Raw genomic sequence first — 10,553 nt, 5'->3', positions numbered from 1 at the left:
TCCCCCTAGCGGAAGAACAAGTCATGTCGTGTTCAGGGTTTAGAATCTGATTTTAATCATAAAGTCTGATTACCTTTAAGAATTGACGATTTTAAGCATCGAAAATTTTTGGACAATGGAATGGACTTGACGCTGTCCATGGTGCTGAAGATGATTAAACGGGTGGATTAAAAAGTAAAAGAATAAATCAGACAAATTAACCCTGGTATTAAAATCTAATTCCACACCGGTTTTGGGGTTTGAGGGTTAAAAGGTTCTCATATAATTTAGGTAATATTAAGAATATCATTTTATTACAGTTAGCTTCAAGATTTGAATGTTTTATTTTCATTTCCTGGAGCATTAAAATGAACCCATTCGACTGAAATAATCGGATTATTAGACTTAATTATAAACTATAAATAGCTCCATAATAACAGCTACAGCTGTTTACACACTAGTTCCTGAATTCCACATTAAAACAGCTTTCTAAATGACAGCCATGCCGTATATTCAGACGGAGTCCATTTTAGGTGCTGGCTTGAACTTTCTGTGGTTCTCCATTTCACTTTTAAAGGGATTTTAGTGCAATTACGGGACTGTAGTTTAATCACGGTGTAAAAACTACAAATCCCATAAACAGATTTTAGCTGATGAAGAAGCCAACTAGTGTGGAAGTCCCCGGATAAAACGGCGACACCTGATTGGTGGAGACGGTGCTTACGTAATAACAAGGCACAACAAATGGCATAAACACACAGACACGATGAAATTATACACCTAATTTATCCAACAAACCAATTTCTACAATAAATAAATACATAAATAAATAAATAAATAGTTCAGATTATTGTACATTCTGTGATATAGATACCAAATCTTTTTATTTTATTTCCAAAGTTTCATATCCATAAATGTAAAGTGATCTGAAAAAAAAAAAACCCAAACACTCCGTTTTAAGCTGGAAATGAAAATAATTTGTGAAACTTTAAAAAAGACCCACAAGCTGAAAACCTGTCAACATTTTTACAAGGCTGTTAATTTAATTCCTCTTTTCTAAATTAATTAATGTATTAATGTATTGCTCGATTCCCCTTCTTTGTATTTTTCTTTTCTTTCCTTTATGTTATGTTACTATTCTATAAGATTTGAATAATATGGCGTTGCATTTTGTGATCTGTTATCATTTGTCATTGAAAAAATAAAAATACACACACACACACATATATAAAAACACACGAAAATATGCTATATATACAAAATATGACGGATATTTTTTAAACATTAAATATTTTTAATATAACAAAGACATTAGATAGATTATAACGTACATATTAACGATTGTTATGCTTTTATTATTATTTTTTTATTATTATTATTGTTATTATTTTGTATTATTACTGTTGTTATTATTTTTATTGTTATTATTATTATTAATATTATTATTGCTAGACTTACGACATATTAGTAAAGTTCCCCTGCGTGAGTGACGTCACTGGTGACGCAGCAAGCATCCGTTTACGCCTTTTGCGTAGCCCCGGTGTCTGACGTAGCGCCCGTGGCCGCCTGTTGCGCGCATTACCCAGCATGCACCGTGGGCTTTAGCCATCTTGTTGAGAGGTGGAATTTTTTTTCTCATCACAAATTTTGTTTCCCGAAAGTCCGTGATCCCGATTCGGTCCCAGCGCGTTATCGCCTCGGGAGCGTGTGTACAAGCGGAGCAGCGCGAGTCGGCGTTTACACCATGAGATTATTGTAGTCGCTACAAAAGCGTTTATTTTGTATAAGATGCTAAATGTGAGGCCGGGGGGAAGCGGGCCCCCAGCTCGCGCCTCGGACTAAAGTGGCAGCTCACGCCCGGGAGCAGCGCTCTCTCACTCGGCCTTGTGTGCACCGCGGACCCGGGACGGAGGCCGGGGGTCACTCCGGCTGAAAAAAAACAAACAGTCTGTATTCAAGTCGGATCTCGGTTTTAATGGCCATCTCTTGGTTTGATCGCGCTTTAGGAACGCACCAGGACAGCAGTCGAAGAGGAAGCGGCATGACGTATAATCATTTAGCTTAACAGCTAAAAACCTCCTGTTGATCCGACGCCAGTTTCCCCCCTGACTTGTGTGTGTTTAGCTGAGAAAAGCAGCAGCATCGCTTTGACTTTGTCAGTGTGTTTAAACAGCGCGTTCGGTCGCCTACACGAGTGTCGAACACGTCTCAGGATGTCAGCCAAGAAGAAGAGCTGCTTCCAGATCACCAGCGTGACCCAGGCTCAGGTGGCCACGGGCGGCTGCGCCGATGACTCCGAGAGTCTGGACGATCCGGATGAGTCCAGAGCCGAGGACGGATCGTCGGAGATCTACGAGCCGGAAGTGTGTGAGCGGAGGAGCTCGTCAGTGCACAGCGTCGGAGAAAGCGAGGCCGGGCACAGAGGGGCACAGCAGGGGCAGCTTGCTCACCACCCTGGAGCTCCTGGTTCAGCAGGTGGTCCTGGTCACCAGGTCACCTCTAACACCACCCCCACCAGCTGCAGTTCACGCTTCCGTGTGATTAAGCTCGACCATGGCACAGGAGAGCCTTTTCGCAGGGGTAGGTGGACATGCACAGAGTTTTATGAGAGGGAACCCGATGTGGCGGCTGGTAGAACATCAGAGCCGCCCAAGCATGCCACCGAACACACCCCTGACCGGGACAGCGGATTAGGTGCCTCTGTAGTGGTTCAGTCCAGTCAGGCGACGGATGTCACCGCCGCCACCAGCACCACCACCACCATGATGCTCGATTCGTCCACGTCACATACCTCTGTGCTCCCTTTGGAATCCGGTAACGACCCCCCTCAGGCTCTTCTTGCGCCAGGCTTAACCCAAGGCTCTCACGTGCAGATTTCACCTGCTACTCCTCAAGCTTATCAAACTCAGACGCAGCACAATCCTCACTTACCTGTAGGCCTCCACATACCAAGCCAAACAAGCATGATGCCTGACTACGGACAGCAGCACTTGCCCCATGCTGTCCCCATGCAAGGGGAGATCAGCATGCCTGTGCCAGTCAGCCAGGCGGGTGCATCCATTCCGAACTTAATTGACTGGGCAGCAGTGATGGCGCCTCTCGCCCCTGCACCCTCAGTTCAGATTGGACCGTATTCAGGTGTAGCCATGACTGCTGGCCAAAATTCACCTGTTCTGAGTACAGTAAACATCCTAGTGCCCGAACAGAGTCGGAGGAAGTCTGATGCTGCGGCCTCTGCTCCCCTTATAGCCGCTGTTAAAGAGTCTGGGAAACCCTTGATTACAGAGGAGTTGCCCCTCATACCCAACCCTGGGGTAAACAGCCTGTTTGGGATCCCCATCCCCATTGACGGGGACGAGGACAGGTGAGTTTAGTGGACATTACTTCCTTTCTTCTGAACATCTCCCCTTTGGTTTACAAACTCTATCTGCTTTTAATTCTTTAAACCTGTCGCCCAGTCAACGACGTGCACTTTACACTCTTAATCTCATGCCTCATGACTTACAGCTGTGCTAAATGAAGGAAATATCATTTATTGGTTTATTGGTTTTAACCTAGGGGACTCCAGTGGTTACCATTTTAATCTAGTGAACTTTCCTCTTCACATCCTCTCGTCTAGGGAACTTCATGTCATTCATGTACACGTAACACAGGGAACCTCATAAAAAGGTTTCGCTCGTTTATAACGTAGGGAACGTCGTCACTTTATGCTCCACGTGGTAAATGTTCCTCCACAGAGCTTGTTTACAGTCTGGAGAACTTCTCATCGCCTGTTTACTGTCCAGGTGTCTAGGGTTATGTTGACTCTAGGGATCATCATGTCTGATTTAAAGCACATCTAGGGAACGTCCCATCACTTGTTCACTTAACATATATTTTTTTGCTTCACTTGTCTGTGTGTGTGTCTGTGTGTGTGTCTGTGTGTGTGTCTGTGTGTGTGTCTGTGTGTGTGTCTGTGTGTGTGTCTGTGTGTGTGTCTGTGTGTGTGTCTGTGTTTGTGTGTGTGTGTGTGTGTGTGGCTTAAAGAAGTGTTATTTAGATTTGTGCATGTTAATACAAACCTTTGCACAGAGGAAGTCCCCCTTTTTTTTTTTTTAGCCCTTTTAAAGCAGTCGAGTGCAAGATAAGGCCAACTTGTTCTTAAAATAGCTTCTGTGTGTCTCTCTCTCTGTCTGTCTCTGTGTGTGTCTCTCTCTCTGTCCGTCTGTCTCTCTCTCTGTCTATCTCTCTCTCTCTCTCTCTCTCTCTGTGTCTCTGTCTCTGTGTGTGTGTCTCTCTCTCTCTCTCTCTCTCTGTGTCTCTGTCTGTCTCTGTGTGTGTCTCTGTCTGTCTGTCTGTCTGTCTGTCTGTCTGTGTGTGTGTGTGTCTCTCTCTGTCTGTCTGTCTCTGTGTGTGTCTCTCTCTGTGTCTCTCTGTCTGGGTCTCTCTGTGTCTCTCACTCTGTCTTTCTCTCTCTCTCTCTCTCTCTCTCGCTCTCTCTCTCTCTCTCTCTCTCTCTCCACACACCGAGTTTTAACTTAGCGCACTTGTTTCGTGATGACGCAGGAATAAAGAAGTGGCCGCCGTACCGCTAGCTGCTAATCAGAAGTTCGCTTTCCACTTCCTTTTATTTTAGTCAAGCACAAACTCCTCATTTGTCTCGTTAAACCTCAGAGGGGGAAAAAGAGCGACACCACACACAGTGCCGCACCGCTGCTGATCAAACCTTGAGGTAATTTGCGGCGTAACATGAGAAGAAATCAAAAAAAAAAAAAAGGAAGAGCAAATCAGAATCTTACGTCGGAGTTGTTTATCTTCTCACTCAACACCATTGGTGTAGGGAAGCTTTGTAGCAACTGTGTGTGTGTTGCACACCCGAGGGCACGACACTCAGACCAGATTATGACTATGATCTCAATACCAGAAATACATATTTGTGGTTGGTGTGTTTCAGGAACTCCAAAGTGCTGATGGTGCTATTATTAAAATCACACATCATCTGCAGGCTACAGCTGTGTACCGACATTAGCTTATTGCCACAGATATGAATGATTCCAGGAACTACAGCGTTATTACAAGCGCTTACAAATTCTTTATTGGCCGCGAGGTTTCTGATCGAGTCGCGGCTACAATTTGGTAGAATTGGTACTTTTTCTCCTGGTTGGTAAACAGGGAGCCACTTCGAGCAGAAATGTGTGCTTGTGGTTCTAAAGGGGGTCTAAAGTTTGTGCTTCAGCTGTTTGTGTTTAAAGGTCAGGCTGTGATCTGTGATGGCTGGTTTTTAGTGGTCAGACTCAAGCAATTGGGGATTAGTACTTAAAGGTGGGGTCTCCATCGTTTGAGAAATGCTTCAGAGAACTGCGTCGGAACGAAAAACAAAACAAACGTGTAGTCAACGAGCAGAAAGGGGCGTGTCTTGTTGATATGGGCGGAGAGAGTGTTCAGTGTGCATGTGTGACATTAGCAGAAAGCGGTTTTAACATTGACACGGAGGATAAAAACAAAGAAAGAAAGCAAAGAAAGGCTTACGATAAGGCAAGATGTAGGACGTGTTAATATAGGATCAGCTTTCCAGCGCTATCAAAACAGGCAGGACCCATTTGGGTTAGGGGCGTGTTTGATTTGTTGATTTCAAATGTCAACATTGGCTTTCAAACAACGGAGACCCCAACTTTAAGAGTTAGGTGGCGATTTTGAGGTTTAAAGGGTTAGTTTTGTGCTGTTGGGGTGTAATGTTAGGGGTTTACTAGGGCTTGAGTGGGAGGGTTTATAGGTCGTGGGATCAGGATCGAGTGGTTGGGGTTTTAGGGGACAGACCATAACAATGGGATTTCAGGGGCAGGTTGTGACCTTCAGGGTTTAGGAGACAGGGTTACGGTTTGGTCTGTGAGTGTTACAGGGTTGGGATTGTGGTGTTGGTGTGTGTGGTTTCATGGGTCAGGAGCTCGGGTTAGTGTTCAGTGATGGTTTATTGATGTATATAAACTTGTACATTAATCGCTACGACCGAGTTTGTTTCATCTCGGATAGAAAACGAAAGTAGGACATCCTGTCAGAACGAACGTTAAGTTGTTTACATCAGAAGCTAAAGCATAAAAGAAAAAAGTAGTTGAGAGACATGATGATGATCTGGCAGTAAACAGTTTACAGTTTAATCCATAATTATTAGATTTAATTCAGCAATATGTTTAACCTCACGTGACTAAAAAGGGCGACGTGTCTGAAGGAAAAGGGCCGTGCAGTCGGGTCACTTTGCTGCCTGGCTCTGAGGAAGAGGAGGAGGATGATGATTATGATAAATGAGTTGTGGTTTAGAAGCAAAAGCAATGAAGGATGTTTGCTGATGCAGTTGTTTTTGCCCCTCTTTTACTCGGCTTCCTCTCAAACGGCAGTCTTTCGGTTCCTGAGTTGCACGTTGGTTCCCCTGCTTCTGAGGAAACGCAGCGCGTGAGCCGCTTTGATGTGTATCTCAGTGCACGCTCCGAGATGCAAACCGTCAACCACATGATGCTTCTTTACACACACACACACACACACACACGCACACACACACACACACACTCCGGTTCCTGCTTTACCTGTTCTTTTCCGCAGCCTTGTCACTCATTTGGACCCAGCGGCGTCTACATGAGGATACCTTCGGGCTGCTGGTATCCGAGATACGTAAGAACTTCCCCACGCTCTCGAAAGCAGCCTTCGCGTCTGCGTGACTTTTCTAGATGAATCGGACAAAACGTCCTAATCAGACGGCAGTTCATTATAAAAATAATCAGTTTCAATTCCTTAATTTGTTTTCATACAAGTTTTATCACCCTCTAGTGTCAGCTTGCGGTTGGTTGGTTGCTTGCTTCACTCTTTATTCTGACTTGAGTGGTTGTGTGTGTGTGTGTGTGTGTGTGTGTGTGTGTGTGTGTGTTTCAGAGAATTGTGTGTAAATCATTTAACACCCGTACAGGTGAAGATGTTCACTTTACTTCACGAATAACACACCTGAACCCCCTGCAGCTGTCAGTGCTACATAAGTAACTCCACCCAAAAAAAACAGACAAACTGGAATGCATAAAAAAAATTCTTTTTAGCTTTTCAGAAAGATGAGTTTAATAGTTCTAAAAGTATTTAACATTTAGTTTTTTTAAATTATTTATTAATGAATGAATTAATTTATTTTTTCTTTTAATTTTCTATTAAAGGCACAGTTTGTATAACTTTACAGATTTAAATGTATGGACAGATCAGAGGCTCATCGATGGTTTCGTCTTACAGACAAACGACACAAACCACCCCTTTAAATCCGTTCCCTGCCGTAAGTTTTATTCAGAGCCAACAAACAATTACACAGGTCCCAAAAAAAAAACATCTCTGTTTCCAGGTGGATCTGTAACATGTGCTTTAATGTCATTCCCTGAATTCCCAAAAAATTCCCTGTAGTGCATGGGAAAGCAGACATTACACACAGGGTCATGTCATCTTTACAGCCTGGGTGTGTCGCGTTCTCAGCCAATCTCAACAGCCAATATGAGCGCAGTGGGTGTGGCTTTGTTGTAGTTCTGGAAGAAAAGTGAAATCTAGTTTTGGTGTCAGGCCGGACGCTGACTCGGCACCAGCTACTGTAAATCAGGCATGAAGGTCACTGCCGCTGTCCCAGAATGCACTGCGTTACAGGTTTAGGGGACAGGGTGCAAGTGGTGGAGAAACGTGTATCGATTTCCAGCCTGAGCTTCGTGTGAACAGTTACAGTGCGAGTCCAACACTCTCGCAGGTCTGAGCTTCGTGTAAACAGTTACAGTGCGAGTCCAACGCTCTCGCAGGTCTGAGCTTCGTGTAAACAGTTACAGTGCGAGTCCAACGCTCTCGCAGGTCTGAGCTTCGTGTAAACAGTTACAGTGCGAGCGCAACGCTCTCGCAGGTCTGAGCTTCGTGTAAACAGTTACAGTGCGAGTGCAACGCTCTCGCAGGTCTGAGCTTCGTGTAAACAGTTACAGTGCGAGTGCAACGCTCTCGCAGGTCTGAGCTTCGTGTAAACAGTTACAGTGCGAGTGCAACGCTCTCGCAGGTCTGAGCTTCGTGTAAACAGTTACAGTGCGAGCGCAACGCTCTCGCAGGTCTGAGCTTCGTGTAAACAGTTACAGTGCGAGTGCAACGCTCTCGCAGGTCTGAGCTTCATGTAAACAGTTACAGTGCGAGTCCAACGCTCTCGCAGGTCTGAGCTTCGTGTAAACAGTTACAGTGCGAGTGCAACGCTCTCGCAGGTCTGAGCTTCGTGTAAACAGTTACAGTGCGAGCGCAACGCTCTCACAGGTCTGAGCTTCGTGTAAACAGTTACAGTGCGAGTCCAACGCTCTCGCAGGTCTGAGCTTCGTGTAAACAGTTACAGTGCGAGCGCAACGCTCTCACAGGTCTGAGCTTCGTGTAAACAGTTACAGTGCGAGTGCAACGCTCTCGCAGGTCTGAGCTTCAGCAGAGAGACGATTTATTTATGTCTAAAAAAATAGTCGGGTTCCTTCGTGAAGCTCTGAGACACTGAACGTGTTCCAGGATTTCTAGGAAAGTGATTTACATTCACGCACTGAGGAACCCAGCATGGACATGTCCTCTCTCTGTCTCTCTCGCTCTCTCTCTCACACGCTCTCGCTCTCCCCCTTCTCTCTCCCTCCCTCCCTCCTCTATACAGTGCATTCTTTACCCTATATGCTCTATAGTGTCAGAGAGCAACTCAGCCCTGGAGATATTAAAGGCTCTGTGGTGATTATGAGGATCCTAGCTGAAAGAGAAGGGAACAGAGAGAGGGAGAGAGAGAAAACGAAGTGTGTCGTTGAGATGGTGAGAGAGAAGAGAGAATTAGAAGAAAAAAAATGGAGATCGTGTGAACTAAGGAGAAATTCCCGAGACGAAATCTGAGCGCTGAAAGCCGATTGGTCAACTCGCCGGGGACATCACCAGGAGAAATTCAGAATAGTGTGTGTGTGTTTGCGCGAATTAGCTCCGGAGAGCATTTTTTGTGTAGCCTGTTGTTTAATGAAGCGGCATCTCAACAACTGGAGGAGCAGGTGATCTTCAGTCTGCCTCTTTTCTTCTTCCTAACTCTCTCCTCTGTGTGTGTCTGTGTGTGTGTGTGTGTGTGTGAGCGCTTGTACTGTGGAGCAGGAACCCGTCTACACTTTTCTACAAAACCTTCCAGCCTGGTATCAGGCTTCAGAGGTACAGTATATGGGTGTGAGCTTCAGCTTCAGCATCTGAGCGTGTGCTGCATGGCATGCTGGGGTCCAGCCAGCTGTGGTGTTTCACCTAACCTAACAGCTGCTTAAGCACCTGAGCATGTGAGCAAAATCTGGACAAACCCTGAGAAGCTGAATCAGCCTGTTTTTTGTTTTGTTTACATTTTGCTTGAGTTCACTAACAAGCTGAAATGGACCGGTTTGGATGTTTTTGCTTGCACGTGTGTATGAGCTTCAAACCGAACCGGCTTCATCCGGATTGGATCCGTTAGGTCGGTGCTGCGTCTTGGCCCACATCTGGATCCGTTCCTCGTCACGGGATTAGTCCACGCTTACTCACGGCTCGGTGTGACGGCGTTCGATACGCTGTCGTCCAGTCATGTCGGCGACAGTATGGAAGGAAACGAAGGGGGCGTGGCCAGGCACTATCACGTCCTGTCTGCTCCCACTGTAGCCGCTGGAAGCTAACGTTTAATTAAAAACAGTCCACAATCCTACACTGTACTCCAGATATTAGTGCCAGTCGCCCCAAGCCATAACACTACATTTCCATCTCTATGTTTGCACACCCAAATATAGTCAAAGCCTCAAAGACCAAGTGTGACACAGTCCCCAGTTTTAGTTTAAATAAGCTCGACATCAGGATGAGGCGACTTTCACAAACTAAAGAGGAAAAGTCTGAGTTCTGTGAGAAGGAGGAACTCAGTATGGGGTTATTTACAATCCAAGCTAGTGGTGATTAGCGAGGTATTTTAACCTCTAATCTAAAATTTGTTGGTTTAAGAAGCGAGTATGAGAACACACACACACACACACACACACGTATACTAAATGATGCTCCGGGCAGCTGTTTTTGTTCCATGTCACCTTCTGAACTTTGGAGATCACCAGATTTTTAGAGTAACTTAAATGCAGAGTATAAAAATATACTTTATAAAGAAATGCACTGATGCATTAATGCCTGATAGTGTGTGTGTGTAGATGCAGTGTGTGTGTGTGTAGATGCAGTGTGTGTGTGTGTAGATGCAGTGTGTGTGTGTGTAGATGCAGTGTGTGTGTGTAGATGCAGTGTGTGTGTAGATGCAGTGTGTGTGTAGATGCAGTGTGTGTAGATGCAGTGTGTGTGTGTGTGTGTGTGTGTGTAGATGCAGTGTGTGTGTGTGTGTGTGTGTGTGTGTGTGTGTAGATGCAGTGTGTGTGTGTGTGTGTAGATGTAGTGTGTGTGTGTGTAGATGCAGTGTGTGTGTGTGTAGATGCAGTGTGTGTGTGTGTGTGTAGATGCAGTGTGTGTGTAGACGCAGTGTGTGTGTTTTTGTAGATGCAGTGTGTGTGTGTGTGTGTGTGTGTGTGTAGATGCAGTGTGTGTGTGTGTAGATGCAG

General features: G+C 45.2%; 1 protein-coding gene across 2 annotated transcripts in view; it reads left to right on the top strand.

Moving 5' to 3' along the window:
- The first annotated feature begins 1,548 nt into the window (after window positions 1-1,548).
- tsc22d2 (TSC22 domain family 2) overlaps window positions 1,549-10,553 on the top strand; it is a 20,037-nt gene continuing 11,032 nt past the window's right edge. Inside the window, exons 1-2 of one of the 2 annotated variants that reach the window (XM_027142432.2) lie at window positions 1,549-3,343; window positions 9,103-9,156. In XM_027142432.2, coding sequence (XP_026998233.1) covers window positions 2,193-3,343; window positions 9,103-9,156 — 1,205 coding nt within the window. In that variant the 5' untranslated portion in view covers window positions 1,549-2,192. The remainder of the gene's footprint in view (window positions 3,344-9,102; window positions 9,157-10,553) is intronic. The other variant, XM_027142433.2, reaches the window with a different exon arrangement.

Source organism: Tachysurus fulvidraco, chromosome 1 (genome assembly GCF_022655615.1).
Source record: "Tachysurus fulvidraco isolate hzauxx_2018 chromosome 1, HZAU_PFXX_2.0, whole genome shotgun sequence".
Taxonomy (NCBI): Eukaryota; Metazoa; Chordata; class Actinopteri; order Siluriformes; family Bagridae; genus Tachysurus; species Tachysurus fulvidraco.
This window is presented reverse-complemented; position numbering and strand designations above follow the sequence as displayed.